General features: G+C 46.6%; 1 protein-coding gene across 1 annotated transcript in view; it reads left to right on the forward strand.

Moving 5' to 3' along the window:
* Window positions 1–20306, forward strand: part of LOC124804672 (histone PARylation factor 1) — a 118508-nt gene that overhangs the window by 7082 nt on the left and 91120 nt on the right. The window contains exons 2-3 of the mRNA XM_047264914.1: window positions 12656–12757; window positions 19572–19815. Of these exons, the coding sequence (XP_047120870.1) occupies window positions 12656–12757; window positions 19572–19815 (346 nt within the window). The remainder of the gene's footprint in view (window positions 1–12655; window positions 12758–19571; window positions 19816–20306) is intronic.

Genomic DNA, 20306 nt, shown 5'->3' on the forward strand with positions numbered 1-20306 from the left:
CAGTAACAGCTTTTCCATTTCCAACCTCATTCCTTATTTTAGCTGCACCACATTCATAAGTAGCAGTCCTAATGGCAGTTTGTGTATGACGATGACTCTCTTGACATGTCCCAATCGTTGTCATCTAGACTGTCCGAATTCTCTACCATCAGCCTCTTGGTCACCTTTACCTCATTGGTGCCAAAATTATCCAAACTGACAGGTATTGCTCTCCTGTCATCTCTCTCCAGTAAGTGTTCAATACCCACATCTACAGTAAACTCCAGTTCTGCACTCACCCAAGATAACTTCCCAGTGCCTTCTGGCTTTAAATCTTGCGAATTAACCCTTAGGATATTTGTCAGCTGACATTGTTCCTCTAAGTTGCACCATGCATTGCCAAAAGTCAATTTTGGCATGATGTTTGAACAGGAAGTTCCCCAAAATTGTGGTGTAACCTTTGCGTACATGAGGCACTACTTCTACATATTGCTGAAATTGCTGTGCCCTAAAATGAAACCTCAAAATTGCTGAACTTAATGATTCCACATCACTGTCCCCCACACCATGCAAACTATAGCCTGGTGGGTTTAATTGCCTCCTCCCTATGAGGTCCAAACTTGCCATTGACATATGTACCCTTGTGTCCAACATAAATGTATATTTCTTGCCTCTCACTATTCCTACTACACCACCACACTCTGTCTCTGCATAAGTAGATTTGGGTTTCCCATTTATATTTAACATTTGCTTATTTCCCCTGTTCCTACATTGTCTGTTGCCCCTACAGTCTTGTTGTCAGTGTCCAGTCGCACAACACTTTTCATCTTTGGCTGACAACATCACCTCTGGACGTGCTCTGATTATCCATACCAGTAACACTTTATATCAGCAGAAAACAGACCCCTGTTGGTACATCGTTCTCCTCTAACTCTGTAGTCAACCTAACAGCGGCATACAGGAGATATATATCCAAACCCCTGTAGCCCCCTGTCCAAGGTATTCCTGCCTGTCATAAGAGGCGACTAAAAGGAGTCTCATGTTTCGGCCTTTATGTGATGGTCCCGTGTAGGGTTTAATCTCCATTTTTCAAAATTTTCCTGAAGACTGAGCCAGTTGGGGAAGGGTGTCTTACAGGGTGCATTGTATCCAGCGTGCCTTGAGATCTTTAGCCCACTTTCTCATCATCGCACTGCAGTCCAGCTCATTCTCCATCTCTTGGGTGTGGATGCCTTCCTGGATGCTTTTTCCACCATGCACTATGCAGTGTCGCATTTTGTGCCGATGATGACCGTGGACTTCATTGCACCTCATATACAGCATGGTAGCCAGTCCGTTGTGGTGGGACCTGCCGTGTACCCTGTTGGTTGTAGTCCCCTGACAACAAAGGCATCGCTCTGCTGATGTCGCGCCGTTAACTCCCCACAAATGCCAAGGAGTAGATGCCTGTCATCGTGGGGCATCGGGACTCCCAGCAATGGCCATCCTGCCAGGTGGCCTTTGCTGCGGCTGGGTGGCGTCTGTGAGGAGCACTCGTGGTTGGAGTGGGTGGCATCAGGGTGGATGACACGCAGTGAAGCGTACCACATCATCACTTGTTGGTGATCAAACACCAGCAGTCTCTAAGCGTTCCAAGTCTCAGTACAATGCAAGAAAATATGACCCTAAATCATTTCCCTCTCTAGCCACACCATGGGAGGAACGCCAGGCTAAGGATGGCACCGAACCTTATTCAGCCCGATATCTCATATGTACGAGAACTGATGGAGACTCCTTTGTTTTGATGAAGCCACAGTTTTTTTTGTAGAGCATTTAGAGGACAGGTTTGGGGAGGTGGAAGGCTTGTCCAAAATTCAATCTGGATCAGTCTTGATCAAAACAGCATCCTCTGCCCAGTCATGCACTCTACTTGCTTGTAACAAATTGGGGAATGAAACTTCCTGGCAGATTAAAACTGTGTGCCGGACCGAGACTTGAACTCGGGACCTTTGCCTTTCGCGGGCGAGTGCTCTACCGACTGAGCTACCCAAGCACGACTCACTCCTCGTCCTCACAGCTTTACTTCTGCCAGTACCTCGTCTCCTACCTTCCAAACTTAACAGAAGCTCTCCTGCGAACCTTGCAGAACTAGCACTCCTGAAAGAAAGTACACTGAGGCTAAGAGAAAATATGAGCACCTACATCCTCTGGTTATGACTTCCTCATATGCTGCTGCTGCTAAGAGAACAGTTGTAGCCCCCATCAGTGCCATGAATTCCAGTCGGCTTTCAGAGCCAGAAGGCTACACCTGCCCCTTGATGATGGGGGGGGGGGAGGAACTCTCCCCCCCCCCCCCCCCTTTGCTCCCGCACCACCTACCACGGGAGTACTGCCCCCCCACCCCCTTTTTCCCCCTGCCATCGGGGACACCAGTCCCCACTTCTCAGCTGGAGAAGAGTAAGTCTTCTTTGGCTCTTCTCACCACAAAATGGTCCCTTGGGTCACTCCCTTCTCAGGCTTCTGCTGATGGGAAAGATGATGCCTGTCAGTGGCTGAAATGCCCAAAAGCAACTGGTTGTAGGGCTTCACGATAATTCTCAGTCCCGGGGACTGAGTCAGTGAAGCCCTCCCAGCCAGAGAAACCCAAGGAGCAGTGACAAAAGTCCAGGAAGAAGAACCCTAAGACCAAGGAAAATGTGGTGGTACCCACACCACCACTACCTACAAGCTCTGCGTCTGGGGATAAGGTGGAGATTCTGGCGTCCGCTGAGGACCTAGATCTTGCCAGACACTCAGACGCAATGGACGTAGACTGTTCAGACAATAAGTCGGTGGTTTCAGGTGACCCTGGGGTGTAAACTGCCTCATTGAATCTTCCATGCCTTCCGAATATCATGACGACGACATCCTCCAGTGGAATTTCTTCCGTTTTTCCCACCGCCTGGCTGAGCTATGGCAACTGTTAAGCTTTACACCTACTTTCTGTGTTGCCCTCCAGAAAACCTGGTTCCCAGCAGTGGGAACCCCTGCCCTCCAAGGCTATAAGGGATATTACAGGAACAATAGTGACTATAATCGAGTATCAGGTGGTGTTTGCGTGTATGTCCTAAACTCAGTCTGTAGTGAAACTGTGTCCCTTCAAACTCCTCTTGAAGCTGTGGCTGTCAGAATAAGGACGACGCAGGAAATAACTGTCTGCAACGTATAACTTCCTCCAGATGGTGCAGCACCCCTGAATGTATAAGCTGCACTGATTGATGAACTCCCTAAACCTTTCCTACTTTTTGGAGATTTCAACACCCATAACCCCTTGTGGGGTGGTACTATGCTTACTTGCTGAGGCAGAGACGTCGAAACTTTACTGTCTCAATTCGACCTCTGCCTCTTAAATACCGGGGCCGCCAGGTATTTCAGTGTGGCTCCTGGTAGTTACTTGCCCATCGATTTAGCCATTTTCAGCCCAGGACTTCTCCCATGTATCCACTGGAGAGCACATAACAACCTGTGCGGTAGTCACCACTTCCCCATCTTCCTATCACTGCCATGGCGTCAGGCCCGTGGATGCCTGCCCAAGTGGGCTTTAAACAAGGCAGACTGGGAAACTTTCCCCTCTGCGGTCACTGTTGACAGTCCTCCACACGGTAACATCGATGTGATGGTTGAGCAGATGACTACAGCAATCATTAAAGCGGCAGAAAATGCGATCCTTCACCCTTTAGTGTGCCCCCGGAGAAAGGTGATCCCTTGGTGGTCACCAGAAGTCGCTGAGGCAATTGAGGAGCATTGGCGAGATGTACAGCACCATAAGTGGCACCCTTCCCTGGAGCACCTCATAGCCTGTAAGCGGCTCCATGCCTGTATTTGCCTGTTTATCAAAAAACAGAAACAGGAGTGTTGGGAGGGGTATGTCTCTACCATTGTGTGCCATACTTCACCTTTCCAAGTCTGGATGATCAGACGTCTTTTTGGTTACCAGACACCAGCAGGTGTCCCTGGCATTAACATCAATGGTGTGTTATCTACTGATGCAAACGCTATTGCTGAGCACTTTGTTGAGCACTATGCCAAGCATCTGTGCCGGAGAACTATCCCCCAGCCTTTTGCACCCTCAAACAGGGGATGGAAAGGAAAGTCCTCTCATCTGCTACAAGCCACAGTGAACCCTATAATGCCCCATTTACAGAGTTGGAGCTCCTCAGTGCCCTTACACATTGCCCAGACACAGATCCTGGGCCAGATCGGATCCACAGTCAGATGATTAAACAACTGTCATCTGACTAAAAGCGACATCGCCTCGTCATCTTCAACCGGATCTGGTGTGATGGCATCTTTCCATCGCAATGGCGGGAGAGCACCATCATTCCAGTTCTCAAATCCGGTAAAAACCCGCTTCATGTGTAGAGCTGTCAGCCCATCAGCCTCACCAACGTTCTTTGTAAGCTGCTGGAACGTATGGTGTGTCAGCAGTTGGGTTGGGTCCTGGAGTCACATGGCCTACTGGCTCCATGTCAGGGTGGCTTCTGCCAGAGGCGTTCTGTCACTGATAATCTTTTGTTCATCAAGTCTGCCATCCAAACAGCCTTTCCAGATCCCAACACCTGATTGCCGTCTTTTTGATTTACGAAAAGCATAAGACATGACCTGGCAACATCATATCCTTGCCACATTATACGAGTGGGGTCTCCGAGGCCTGCTCCCAATTTTTATCCACAATTTCCTGTCGCTTTGTACTTTCCGTGTCCAAGTTGGTGCCTCCCATAGTTCGCCCCATATCCAAGAGAATGGGGTGCCGCAGGGCTCCGTTTCGGTGTATCTCTATTTTTAGTGACCATTAATGGTTTAGCAGCAGCTGTAGGGTCATCTGTCTCACCTTCTCTGTATGCAAACGACTTCTGCATTTCGTACTTCTCCACCAGTACTGGTGTTGCTGAGCGGCACCTACAGGGAGCCATCCATAAGGCGCAGTAATGGGCTGTAGCCCACGGTTTCCAGTTTTCGGCCGCAAAGTCATGTGTTGTGCACTTCTGGCGGCATTGTATTGTTCATCCGGAACCAGAACTTTGCCTTAATGATGATCTACTCACCTTAGTGGAGACGTATCAATTCTTAGGACTGGTTTTCGAAGCCCAACTGACTTGGCTTCCTCACCTCCATCAGCTTAAGTGGAAGAGCTGGCAGCACCTCAATGCCTTTTACTGCCTGAGCATCACCAACTAGGGTGCAGATCGTTCTATGCTGCAGCTCTACAGAGCCCTTGTTCAATCCTGCCTTGACTGTGGGAGTCTGGTTTATGGTTTGGCAGCACCCTCAGTGTTGCGTTTACTCGACTCAATGCACCACTGTGATGTTCGCCTAGCGACAGGAGTTTTTAGGACGAGTCCAGTGGCCAGCGTCCTGGTGGAGGCTGGAGTCCTGCCATTGCAGGTTAGGCATGCACAATTGCTCTCCTGTTATGTTGCACACATTTGTAGTTCTCCTGCGCATCCAGATTACCGTCTCCTTTTCCCGCCCACGGCGGTTCATTTCCCTCATCGGCAGCCCAGGTCAGGGCTTTTAATTGCAGTTCGTGTGTGATCCTTTCTCTCCGAACTGGTGTCCTTGCCTTTACCACCTATACTTGAGGTTTGTTCACGAACACCTCCATGGTGTACACCTAGGCCGCGGCATTGCCTGGACCTTTCATGTGCCCCTAAGGACTCATTTAACCCTGCAACTCTCTGCTGTCACTTCCTCTCAATTCTCAACATGTACCAGGGCCATGAAGTGGTTTACACCAATGGCTCGATGGCTGATAGTCCCGTTGGCTTTGTCTGTGTTCATGGAGGACATATATAACAGCACTCCTCACCAGATGGGTGCAGTGTTTTCACTGCAGAGCTGTCTGCCATATCTCATGCTCTTGAGCACATCTGCTCATGCCCAGGTGAGTCATTTCTCCTGTGAACTGACTCCTTGAGCAGCCTACAAGCTATCAACCAGTGCTAACCTCGTCATCCTTTGGTAGCAAGCGTCCAGGAGTCTATCTATGCCCTGGAATGGTCCAGTTGTTCAGTGGTGTTTGTCTGGACCCCAGGTCACGTCGGAATCCCAGGCAACGAACTTGCCGACAGGCTGGCCAAACAGGCTACGCGGATACCGCTTATGGAGATTGGCTTCTCTGAAACTGACCTGCATTCAGTATTAAGCCGCAAGGTCTTGCGGCTTTGGGAGACGGAATGGCATAACCTCGGTACGCACAACAAGCTGCGTGCCATTAAGGATACTATGAATGTGTGGAAGACCCCTGTGTGTGCCTCTCGCCAGGACTCTGTGGTTCTCCGTCGGCTCCACATTGGCCGTGCACGGCCGACACATGGTTACCTCCTCCGTCACGAGGACCCACCTCGGTGTTGCTGTGGCTCATGAATGATGGTCGTCCATCTCTTGCTGGACTGCCTACTTTTAGCCGATCTTTGGCGGACTTTTAACTTTCCCAGCACCCTACCTTCAGTGTTGGACGACAATGCCTCAACAGCAGCTTTAGTTTTACATTTTATTCGTGAGGGTGAGTTTTATCATTTGCTCTAAGTTTTAACACATGTCCTCTGTCCCTGTGTGTCCTCCACCCTAGTGCTTTCAGGGTGGAGGTTTTAATGTGTAGCAGAGTGACTGGCTTTTCCTTTTCATCCTCATGGTTAGCCAGCCATGGTAAAACATGCTTTCTCATTTTAACTCCTCCTACCTGTTTCTTGCGTCTTTGTGGTTTTCTTGACCCCTTTTGTCCATTTAAGTGTTTGTTGCCCTTCAGTTGTTGTTGTGGTTTTTCCTTTCATTCTGTTTTGTGCTGTAATTCTCATTGTCGTATTTTCACCCTTGTGGCATTGTTTCCTTTGGAACAAGGGGCCGATGACCTCATAGTTTGGTCCCTTCCCCCCTCTTAAACCAACCAACCAAACCCCTGTAGATATGTCTGGTGGCAGCCCCCTCAGAAAGGTGTCTAATTCCCTGTGCTTGGCTTCTGGCAGTTTAATCCTATTTACTTCATCACTGTCCCCCAGCTCATAAGTCTGTGCATTAACTTTCCATATTCTATGAGAAAAACTTTCAACCATCTCATTGTGTTTTTCGCTATTCTACTTAACTGGTCACAGATAAACCTTGTGCTATTCCATTTTTTGTAGCATTACTGGAGACCTTGTTTTAAATCCTCAAACTTGTGTCCATTTTTTTATACCATCTGTACATCTCACAAAATATTTTCTCTCTTCTATCAGTCTCAGGTATGTCATTTGCAATAGCTGACTATCCACCCAACCTACAATATTTGCTGCTGCCTCCGAGCCATCCAAGAAGGACACAACATCCTCAGTTGATTTGCAAGAAAAGGGAGTAATAGTGGTTGCTTCATGTATTAGGGGCTAGCTGGCTTTGGCAATATCTCATTTTCCTTCTTAGCTGCCAGTTGCCTATGCAACTCCATATTATCTGCTCGCAATTGAAGTAACTGATTAATTAACAGCTGAATTGCTTCGTGCCCAAAAATACCTTGTGTCCTGGACCTTGCCATTGTGGAACCTTTAACCACAATACACAACCAGATATAAAAATCAGTAATACAAAACAATAGTTTACACACTCATAACCATAGCATACTGACCCATGCCCTATGCCTAATCATTAACCATTTTGTTTCAGTACACTGCCTAGCAGTATGGCCATAGCTGTGGTGTGTAGAACACCCCACCGATAATGACTTAGTGCATGGCATGCAGTGCCCTAGTAAGTTGCTCTGTGAACACCTTACTGATTGAGAATAGTACTCCACTGTGAACATTGGCTGTGACTTGATGCTATGTGTTACTACAAACATTGCTGTTAGTGGTGGTAGTCAAAACTTCTGACACCAACTGCAGTGCGCCGGTGTGGTTGGTCACTACACTAGCAGGTTTGGGACATGGTAGTAGGTTGTTGTCAGGATGGCCGTCAGAGCATATGTGAATGGCATCAGTAGTCAAAAATTTCATTCAGTTTCAAGTTGCAACACTTGTAACATTGACCCATAGCAGTTATGACGAGGCTTGTGTTGATGGCACCAAGGTCAGTAGTCACTGAGGCGTTTTCCAAACATTGGTTGCCTAATGATAAGTGCAGAGCAGGACTGCTGACACATGTGCCACCTTGGCATGGCTCTGGGATTCAGTACAGGGCATTCCTGCAGACACAGAATTCTGCAGCGTGCTGTGTTTCTTGTGGTTCTCTGGCAGTGGAGCCCGCTCCTGCAAGCAGTGTTATGCAGCAGCAGTTTGGCTGCACAAGTACAGGTGGTGGGTGGCTGCACCATGTTGGACATAAACTTCTGCGTTCCAAGGCAGGAGACCAGCTACAGCTGATGCGAACCTGAGGTAGCAAATCAGCTGGAAGGTACCAAATAACCAGTAGGTGGCTCATTGGTCATCGAGTCTTACAGGACAGTGTTGCCCTGTCACCTGGCATGAACCTCCTGTCATTGTAGGCACTGCCAAACTGCTAATACTGTGGCTAGAAATGGCAGGTATTTGTACTGGTTATGTGCATAAGTATCGTGCTGATGTACTGCTTGTAAACACATACACTGAAACAAGGCAGCAGCCAGTTGGGTGTGGCAAGTAGCCCATTATTGCTGCGGTCGTACAGCCTTTCTGCTGTGGCGGCGGCACTGCAAGCCATGGGCCTCCGATGGCAGTGTGGAAACCAGCTGGTGATATTGCTGCATCTCATGCAGCAGTGTTTTGGTTCAGCTCTGCACCAGGCTTGGCATCCCTGGCCTATTTTCAACAACTGTGAAAATACTGTTATAAAACACAGTCTTTGCTTTGCCTTCCCTACACATTTTTTATGTGGTTGCTTCAATTTAAGTTGTTCATAATTGTTATCCCTAGGTATTTAGTCGAATTAACAGCCTTTAGATATGTGTGATTTATTATGTAACGAAAATGTAATGGTTTCCTTTTAGTACTCTTGGGGATGATGTCACACTTTTCATTATTTAGAAGCAATTGCCACTTTTTGCACCACACAGGTATCTTATCTAAATCATTTTGTAATTGAATATAATAGAGGGAAACATTCCACGTGGGAAAAATGTATCTAAAAACAAAGATAGTGTGACTTACCAAACGAAAGTGCTGGCAGGTTGATAGACACACAAACAAACGCAAACATACACACAAAATTCAAGCTTTCGCAACAAACGGTTGCTTCATCAGGAAAGAGGGAAGGAGAGGGAAAGACGAAAGGATGCGGGAATCCTCCCCACTCCACCAAGAGTGTCTCTCCGCCGTCCACCTAACCTTCGTAACCTCTTAGTTCATCCCTATGAAATCCCCAAACCACCTTCCCTACCCTCTGGCTACTACCCTTGTAACCGCCCCCGGTGTAAAACCTGTCCCATGCACCCTCCCACCACCACCTACTCCAGTCCTGTAACCCGGAAGGTGTACACGATCAAAGGCAGAGCCACGTGTGAAAGCACCCACGTGATTTACCAACTGACCTGCCTACACTGTGAAGCTTTCTATGTGGGAATGACCAGCAACAAACTGTCCATTCGCATGACTGGACACAAGCAGACAGTGTTTGTTGGTAATGAGGATCACCCTGTGGCTAAACATGCCTTGGTGCACGGCCAGCACGTCTTGGCACAGTGTTACACCGTCCGGGTTATCTGGATACTTCCCACTAACACCAACCTGTCAGAACTCCGGAGATGGAACTTGCCCTTCAGTATATCCTCTCTTCTCGTTATCCGCCAGGCCTCAATCTCCGCTAACTTCAATTTGCCGCCGCTCATACCTCACCTGTCTTTCAACAACATCTTTGCCTCTGTACTTCTGCCTCAACTAACATCTCTGCCGAAACTCTTTGCCTTTACAAATGCCTGCTTGTGTCTGTGTATGTGCGGATGGATATGTGTGTGTGTGTGCGCGCGCGAGTGTATACCTATCCGTTTTTCCCCCTAAGGTAAGTCTTTCCACTCCCGGGATTGGAATGACTCCTTACCCTCTCCCTTAAAACCCACATCCTTTCGTCTTTCCGTCTCCTTCCCTCTTTCCTGATGAAGCAACCGTTTGTTGCGAAAGCTTGAATTTTGTGTGTATGTTTGTGTTCGTTTGTGTGTCTATCAATCTGCCAGCACTTTCGTTTGGTAAGTCACATCATCTTTGTTTTTATATATATCATTTTGTAATTGGTTTGATTTTTTGATGTCTTCACTAGATGGTCAGTGACAGCATCATTTGCAAACAATGTCCCACAAAACTCATCTGGATTCATTGTGTTCATTTTCAGGTCTGTGCAAATGAGGTTTTTCTACCTGGGAATAGAAACTGCATCCTGAACCTTGGTTAATTTATCATTGAGAGCATGCATGTCACCATTGGGAGAACAGTAAATAGGGCTGCTCAGATTGTCTCCAGGATAGTTTATACGGATTAAGAAAAGCAGAGTGCCTATACTGCTTCATTAGGGAATGCCAGATATCATTTCTGTTTCACTCGACAATTTTCCATCAGTTACAATGAACTGTGATCTTTCATATGGGAAAAACGTAATTGCAATCACACAACTGGGATGATACTCTTTAGGCATGCAGTTTGATTAGAAGCTACTTGTAAGAAATAGTGTCAAAATCCATCTGGAAATCTAAAAATGTTGAATCAGTTTGAGGTCTCCTGTTGATACCAGTGATTACTTCATGTGATAGAAGAGCTGGTTGTGTTTCACAAGAACAATATTTTCTGAATCTGTGCTATTTGTCAATAGATAATTTTCTTAAAGGTAATTTGTAATGTTCAGACACAGTATAGGTTCCAAAATCACATTGCAAATTGATGTTAGTTTGATGAGGGTCTGTGATTCAGGAACCACTTAAAGTGGAGTGATCTTACAAAACTTAACTGTAGAAAAAGCCAATATCGGCCACTTCATCCTTTAATGAAGTGGCTATCAAAACACTTGTTAGACCAATTCTTGAGTATTGTTCTCATCAATCTGGGATTCTTGCAGGTCAGGTTAATAGAAGAGATAGAGAAGAGCCAACAAAGTGTGGCATGTTCCATAGGCATGAGAGCGTTACATAGATGTTAAACAGTCTCCAGTGGCAGATGCTACAAGAGAGGCATTGCATATCACAGGGAGGGTTACTACTGAAATTCTGAGAGCTTACATTCAAAGGAGCCAGCCATCATATTATTTAACATCACAGATATCGTGAAATAACTGTGACAAGAAAATCAGGGAAATTACTGCTCATATGGAAGTGTGTCGACAGTCATTCTCCCCACGCAAAATTCGCAAATGGAATGGGGAAGAGTTTTTTGATGGTGATGCCATAAATACCCTCTGCCACATGCTATAAGGTGGCTTCCGATTTATAGGTGTAGATTTAGTTTGTATGTGTAGTAAAAGTTGTGTTTATGTCGCAGAGGATTTGCTTATCACTTTTGAGTACCTAGCTATTTGTCTCTTGTGATTCAATGGAATTTGATACTTTCTTGAATATTTCTAGAAATCTAAATTTCGATATATACAACAATCATGACAACTTCTAATTCACACTGATTCAATGTTTAACTATTTAGTAATTTCAAACCTTTTGCATTGACAAAGACTTTTTTTTAGGATTGTGTTTTGTTACAAGTTTTGGCAGTAGTAGCCCGAAAGAGTAAGGTTGTTTGCAGAGTAGCACAACTTCCTTTATTATGTCATTTAGTATATGATTAATGACTGGTGCTGTGTCTTTTGTTATCCTTGTGGCAGTGTGTGTCATTGGTGAAATTCTAAAACTGTGTATGTTGTTGAGAAAATAATGTCCCACAAAAACCCATCTGGATTCACTGTGTTCATATTCAGGTCTGTGCAAATGAGGTTTTTCTATCTGAACCTTGATTAATTTATCGTTGAGAGCATGCATGTCACCACTGGGAGAACAGTAAATAACTGGCTTAGTGTCTTGGTACAAATCTGACACTTACGGATGTAGCAGATAATTAAGTGTTTCTCTTCGTTAGTGAAATTGTTACTTCTAACTTTATACACAATTCATTTCTTGACAGACATTTCTGACCCACTACTTCTACGGAGTTTCTAGTATAATGGCATGATAGATTGCACAAGTTTAAAGCTATACACATTATTTCAGTTCATCAACACCAATGTTTTGTAATGCAAACTAGTGAGCTATCTGTAGTTGATCCCTCTTCTAGTTGTTGCACTTTGTTTGGTATAGATGGAATAGTTTGGTGGAGAGGAAAAGTAATTTCTGATAAAATCTACTGAGATTGGCAACATCTTATGAAAGTAACAGTTCCACAAGTTTCTTCCTCATCATCTTTATATGAAGATAGTGAGTAGGAAATTTGTTGAAACATTGCTCCAAGGCAATAGTACCACTTGGCTAATAACCCGAGAAGAGTGATTCAGTGAAATTTAATTGAAAACCTGCATTCTCATGGAATCGTCTTCTGGCAGTATGTGAAGAGGGAATCTCGTAGCTGACAGGAGCTGTAGCAGTATTAAAAAAATTAATAGCCTAAGTCAATGTAAGCAGTGTGAACCAGTTTGTTAAACAGCCTCACCCCAACCATCTAAGTAAAATGTCTTTGATCCTTTATTTTGCATTTATCAGTGCAGTTATGTTATAATAAGTGATCTGCTTGCAGTAGTACTGAATTTATTTCAGGATCATCATGGTTTGCAACAAAACAAGAGACAAAAAGCAGATAAGCACAACATTGTAAAGCAGAGTCAAGATGAAGTGGCGGCCCATTCTTCCAGCGACCAGGTATGTTCAGAACAAAATTATAAGCAGCTTAGTTTTCATTAGTTTGGAGTGCAGGCTGCAAATGTAAAATTATCTGTGTCTGAAAATAAAGTGTTGGTGTCGGGTGGGGGGAGGGGGCGGGGGGGAATTGAGAAGTGAATTAAATTTATTTTGTATAGTAAACAAAGTTCTGGCAGAATGTAAATACTTCAGGAGTGAAGGCACACAAGAAAGAATGAGAACTTCATTAGCTTTTGGAGGAAATCCTTCCATGAGCTAGAACACAAATGCATGCATGGATACATAGCCCCCCGACACACACACACACACACACACACACACACACACACACACACACACGTCCCCCAGGGGGTCCACAACTCTTTTGTGGATACGTGCGTAGCTAGCACGGGACCCCGAGCTAATGTGGCCCTCCTTCCTTTCCGGGCTGCATACCGTACTTTTCCTCATCCTTCCGTATCCCCCATCTTCGCCCCCCCCTCCCCTCACCTCTGGCTCTTTCCTTCCCTTTCTCCCCCTCTGGGAGTATGGTTTGTGCCTACGTCCGGAGACGGACGCTCGTAAATGTAACGCATTCTTCGCCTTCTCTGCTTGTATGTCTTTATCCATCCTTTGTCCTTCTCTTTTCCTTACCTCTTCTCTTTACCCTTTTCTCCGCTGTGGCGTTTGAGACCTCTCTTCTTTCCTTTCCCTTTCTTTGTTTTTCCCTTTCTCTTTCTTCCTCCCTGTGCGTGTCTGAAGGCCGACCCACACATTTTTGTGCGTAGCCGGTGACGGGGTAACGCGGAATTCTCTGCCCCGGGTAGACAGGTAGGACACGTACGTACCCCCTGGTAACGGCCAGGCCCGGTGAGGGGTGATTACCCGAGCTGATACCTTCCGTCCGTTTGCCGGGAGGTGTGACCTGAGGTGTGAACAATCACCTAAGGCGGGAGTGCCCTCAGAGAGGGCCCCCACAAGGGAGGAGCGTGCCATCAGAGACGCCAGTAATCATGGGGGATTTTTCCGCAATGGTTTCCTCACCTTCCACTATGTCTGCTCACAAGCGTAAGTTCACTGAGTCTCAGCCACAGACAGTTCTTCCATCATTGCCACAGTTCCTTGTTGTTTCTCGGTCTGACGAAGGTCACAACTTCTCCACGGTCAACCCTTTCATTATTCAGAAAGGTGTCGACGCAATTGCAGGTCCTGTAAAGTCTTGTTCCAGATTACGGAATGGCACCTTGTTGTTAGAAACAGTCAGTGCCCTCCAGGCACAAAAATTGCGGCATACTTCACTGCTCCACACCTTCCCTATCCGGGTTGAAGCGCACCACACTTTAAATTCCTCGCGTGGAGTTGTTTATACGCGCTCCCTCGATGGATTGTCTGACGAAGAAATTCAGCACTACCTGTCTGACCAGGGCGTAACGTATGTTCATAGAGTTATGAAAAGGGTTGACACGAACATCATTCCTACCCGCACTGTCTTATTGACATTTGACAAAGTTCAACTCCCATCGAAAATCAAAGCAGGCTGTGAGATAATTTCCGTTCGCCCTTACGTCCCAAACCCTACGTGTTGCTATTGGTGTCAGCGGTTCAATCACACCAGCCAGTCCTGTTCCAATCCGGCCAAATGTGTTACGTGTGGCAAGGATGCCCATGAGGGTGCTTGTCCACCTCCATCCCCTCGCTGCATCAACTGTATGGGTGACCACGCTGCTTCCTCTCGAGATTGCCCCATTTTTAAAGACGAAAAGCTCATCCAGGAAATCAGAGTCAAGGAAAAGGTGTCGACCTTTGCTGCTCAAAAATTATTCGCCAGTTGACAGCCCACGGTGCCTCAGACAGGAAAATACAGCACTGTCCTTGCTTCTCCTCGGCCAACAAAGGTGGTGGCCACGCAGACTTGCGACCTCACCTTTAGTGCCACGGTCGTCAGATCGGCCAGCGCAAAGATCGCCCGTTCAACCTCACCACTTTCGCCTGCCCACTCTATGGCTCACCCTTCATCGGGTTCTGCTAAATCTCGAGCCCAAAAATCAGACACCAAGATTTCGAAAAAAGAGCATACTCGTGAAGATTTTTTACGCACCCCATCGGTTCCTCCTCCATCTAAACATCATATTTCCAAGAAGGCTACTAAGAAAACCAGTTCATCTCCTTCTCCGCCAAGGCGTGTCCCATCTACAGCACCACCTGGCGGAAATCGCCCTCGGCCGTCTTCTGTGTCGCCGAGGTGCACTGCTGGCGGCCGATCAACCGGCTAATCGCTGGTGGCAGGAGCTGCTCCAGAACAACCTATGGATCAGGATCTTCTGCCTTCGGCTGAATGCCATTCCACGCTGTCAGTCGCAAGCTCTGAGCAGTCGATGAGTTGACAGCAACCTTGGTCACTTTCCTCCATTTTCTGTTCACCCTATGTCCATTATCCACTGGAATACCCGCAGCATTCGAGCCAATCGGGATGAATTGACGATCCTCTTACGATCCTACTCGCTGGTCATCTTCTGTCTTCAGGAAACCAAGTTGCGTCCCCATGACCACTTTGTTCTCCCCCATTTTCAGTCCGTCCGATTTGATCTCCCTCCTGTTGAAGGCACTCCAGCCCATGGAGGACTCATGATTCTTCTCCATGATACTCTCCATTATCACCCAATCCACTTAAACACTTCCTTCCAAGCTGACGCTGTCCGTCTTTCCCTTTCTGGATATACCTTTTCTCTTTGTACTGTATACATTCCATCGTCCACACCAATGGCACGAGCTGATCTCCTTCATCTTCTTGGTCAGCTTCCACCCCCCTATTTGCTGGTTGGGGACTTCAATGCCCACCACCCGCTTTGGAGATCTCCACAGCCTTGTCCACGTGGCTCACTATTGCTAGACGTCTTCCACCAAGCGGATCTAGTTTGCCTCAACACTGGGGTCCCTACATTTTTGTCTGCCTCCACGACAAATTTCTCTCACTTGGACCTTTCGGTCGGTACTGTTCCGCTAGCTCGGCGCTTCGAATGGTTCGCCCTTGACGATACACACTTGAGTGACCACTTTCCATGTGTCCTTAGAGTGCAGCCTCAACTGCCATATATGCGCCCGCGACGCTGGAAGTTTGCCCAAGCCGATTGGACACTTTTTTCGTCTCTAGCGACATTCGATGACCGTCACTTTCCCAGTGTCGACGATGAGGTCACACATATTATCGACATTATTCTTACAGCTGCGGAACGTTCAATACCACGCACCTCCGAATTGCCCCGGCACCCCCCAGTTCCTGGGTGGAACGAGGCGTGCCATGACGCAATACGTGAGCGGCGACGTGCTCTTCACGTTTTCCGCCACCATCCTACTTTGGCCAACTGTATCCGCTATAAGCAGTTCCGTGCGCGATGCCGTCGCGTCATCCGCGATAGCAAGAAGGCAAGCTGGAAATTCTTTATTAGCTCATTTAACACCTTCACTCCCTCCTCGGAAGTTTGGAGTCGGCTTCGACGGTTATCAGGCGCACCTAGTTTCTCCCCGATCTCTGGGCTCACTGTCGTGCATGATACATTAGTGGACCCCGTCGCAATTTCTAACTCATTGGGTCAGCACTTTGCTGAGATTTCGAGCTCTTCAAATTACCCACCAGCGTTTCTCCCGAAGAAACGTGCAACGGAAGTGCGACCTCTTGCTTTCTCCTCTCAAAATCGCGAAAGCTACAATACTGTTTTCTCCATGTGGGAACTCCAACATGCACTCTCTTCTTCCTGCTCCTCCGCCCCAGGACCGGATGGTATCCACGTCCAAATGTTGCTGCATTTACCAACCCATAGTCTGCGGTACCCTCTTCGCCTTTATAATCGAATTTGGACTGACAGTACTTTTCCCAGACGATGGCGGGAAGCTATCGTTGTTCCTGTTCCGAAATCTGGAAAGGACAAACATCTCCCCTCTAGCTATCGCCCCATTTCTCTCACGAGTAGTGTATGTAAGGTTTTGGAGCGTATGGTGAATTGCCGTTTAGCTTGGTGGCTGGAGTCCCGAAGTCTTTTAACACCTGCCCAATGCGGATTCCGAAAGCATCATTCTGCAGTTGACCATCTTATTGCTCTCTCCACTTATATCATGAACAATTTTCTCTGGAAATGCCAAACAGTAGCTATATTTTTTGATCTGGAGGGAGCATACGATACCTGTTGGAGGACAGGCATCCTCCGCACACTGTTCTCTTGGGGCTTTCGAGGTCGGCTGCCCCTTTTTCTTCGCGAATTTATGGTAGAGCGCACATTTAGAGTGCGGGTGAACACTACTCTCTCCCGTACTTTCTCCCAAGAAAACGGGGTACCCCAGGGCTCCGTGCTGAGTGTTGTACTGTTTGCCATTGCCATAAATCCAATTATGGATTGTCTCCTTCCTGATGTCTCGGGCTCCCTCTTTGTGGACGATTTTGCGATCTACTACAGCTCTCAACGGACCAGCCTTCTTGAATGACGTCTTCAAGGGTGTCTCGATCGCCTCCACTCTTGGAGCATCGAAACCGGCTTCCGTTTTTCTCCCAGTAAGACCATTTGTGTTAATTTTTGGCGACGTAAGGCGTTTCTTCCGCCCTCCGTACATCTAGGTCCTGTCAACCTTCCGTTTTCAGACGTCGCTAAATTCTTGGGTCTTATGTTTGACAGAAAACTATGCTGGTCCTCCCATGTTTCCTATCTTTCAGCTCGCTGTGTGCGATCCTTCAACACCCTCCGTGTCCTGAATGGTACCTCCTGGGGAGCGGACCGAGTGGTCCTTCTCCGCCTCTATCGCGCCTTAGTGCGCTCGAAATTGCTCTATGGAAGCATAGTTTACTCCTCTGCTCGGCCGTCTATTCTTCGGCATCTCGACTCTATCCACCACCGTGGATTATGTTTAGTGTCTGGAGCTTTTTACACCAGCTCTGTGGAAAGCCTTTATGCTGAGACTGCTGAACCTCTGCTGTCCAATCAGCGAGCAGTCCTTCTGAGTCGTTATGCTAGCCATCTGTCTTCCATGCCTGCTAATCCAGACCATGACATTTTTTTCGACACCTCCTTTGATGTAGGGTATGCAGGCCGCCCCTCCTCCCTACTACCACCGGGAGTCTGCTTCCGTCAACTGCTCCATTCTCTTTCCTTCCGCTTTCCTAAAACCTTCTTGACAACTTGGGGTACAGCACCGCCTTGGCTCCGTGCCCGGATCTGCCTGCTCCGTGACCTTTGTCAGTTTCCCAAGGATGGTACCCCTTCACTTGTTTATCGTCGGGCATTTTCTGCTCTATGTGCACAAATGACGGAAGCCACATTTATTTACACTGATGGCTCAAAAACATCGTTTGGTGTAGGGAGTGCCTATATTGTTGGCGACACCCCAAATCAATTTCGGCTTCCCGACCAGTGTTCGGTGTATACTGCGGAGCTTTACGCTGTTCTCCAGGCTGTCCACTACATCCGCTGCCATCAGCGGATACAGTACATTATCTGCTCAGATTCTCTCAGCTCTCCCCTCAGTCTCCAAGCTCTTTACCCTGTCCACCCTCTGGTCCACCGGATTCAGGACTGTCTGCGCTTGCTCCACCTGGGGGGCGTCTCGGTGGCGTTCCTCTGGCTCCCGGGACACGTTGGTATATGTGGAAATGAGGCGGCCGATATAGTGGCCAAGGCTGCAGTCTCTCTCCTTCGGCCAGCTATTCAATCGATTCCCTTCGCCGATCTACGGAGCGTTTTATGTCGTTGTGTTGTTCTTTTATGGCACGCACATTGGTCGACACTTCCCCATAATAAATTGCGGGACGTGAAAGCTCTTCCTTGTGCTTGGACCTCTTCCTCCCGAACGCGTCGTCGGGAGGAGGTAATTTTAACTTGACTCCGGATAGGGCACTGTCGTTTTAGCCATCGACATCTTTTAAGCGGCGATCCTCCCCCACTCTGTCCCCACTGCTCTCAGCTGTGGACTGTAAGACACCTTTTAATTGAGTGCCCCTATTTTACTCCGTTACACGCCCGTCTACAGCTGTCGCCTGATATATCTTCAATTTTAGCAGATGGCACGCGCTTGGCCGATCGCGTTCTCGAGTTTATTAGTGCCAGTGAAATGACGTCAGTCATTTGAAGCTTTTTTTTTTTTTTTTTTTTTTGGGGGGGGGGGGGGGGGGGGGACAACCAACCCCTTTCTGTAGTGGAATTTTAAGCTTTCCTTCTGCTTTTAGTTTCTCCAAATTTTTTAATTTCGTTCCCATTGCTGCTGGTTTCCATCTTCGTTTTTTACTGTTTCCTAAGTAACGGACCGGGCGCTAATGACCATAGCAGTTTTGCGCCCTTAAAAAAAAAAAGAAAGAAACACACACGTCTACATTATGTAGTGGGACACACAATGCACACAATTAGGCTCTCAAGTGCGTGTGTGGACGTGCGTGCGCACGCGTCCATATGTTTGTGGGTGCGTGTGTGTATATATTTGTGTGTGCGCACGTGTGCACTAGGTCATGAAAAGATTTTGTGTGGAAGCTAGCAAAGTTTTAATTCTTTTTCATGTGTGTGTTGACAACTCAACGCTTCTGCTTTTTTGGTAGTGGTCTCCTTTACTCCTTACATCGATTTTGGATATGAAACAAAGCCAGTTCAATGATGTCAACATTTTGTGTGTTCATTATCAGTAAAATATGAACAGTTTTAAATTTACACTCTTTTAAAAAATATTAAGTATTTGCATGTACCGTGTATTGATGGTGACTTTGAATATTGTTGGAAAGTTATGTTCTTCTGCTGTGTGCTTTCAGTTTATGTTAGTTGTTCATGTGCTTGACTCCACATAGTAAATTAATGTGATTTTTCAGCCTAGTGGTGGTGAAAATGAAAAAAAAGAGCAACAATCCACGAGCAGTGTTGAAGTTGAAACTGCACATACTCCTCAAGCGCGTATTATTCGCGAAGATGACTCCAGTGAAGTGGATGACAAAGGAAGTTCCTCCCCTTGTGATGTAAAAGAATTCATCAAGCAGAAGTTCTTGGTTGAAATGCCTGAAGATTTTTATGAGTTTTGGTTATTTTGTGAACATTTGTCTAACAACAAGCCTCAAGGTGAGACACAGAACTTGTAAGCTTTGACTGTTCGGTAATGTCCATGTTTTGTGCTGTAGTCTTTATGTGACAATGTTTGTAATCTTACGAACTTGATTATTTTTAGGCTTGGTTATTTGGAAAACATTGCCAGCAGGGAATCCATTTAGCTCATATTTACTGTTTACACAACTGGGCCAAATTGACAGTACCTATATAATAACAATAATAATAATAATAATAAAAAATGTTGAAGGAAAACTTAATTACAATGTGTGTTCTGGTACAGAGGCTCCAGTATAATGAATTTTTAAAATTATTTTAATACTTATTATAGTACCATGTCCTCATATTCAATTAGCCTAATTTCATCTGGGCCCCTTTAAAGTTTCTGCAGTTGTTGTTTCCATCTTATCACCTCCTTTTTTGGTTCCATTATCCAGCCATCTTGTTCATCTTAAATCATTGTACTTGTTATTCTGTGTTCCCTAAAGTGACTGTTTATTAGTTCG

Source organism: Schistocerca piceifrons, chromosome 7 (genome assembly GCF_021461385.2).
Source record: "Schistocerca piceifrons isolate TAMUIC-IGC-003096 chromosome 7, iqSchPice1.1, whole genome shotgun sequence".
NCBI lineage: Eukaryota > Metazoa > Arthropoda > Insecta > Orthoptera > Acrididae > Schistocerca > Schistocerca piceifrons.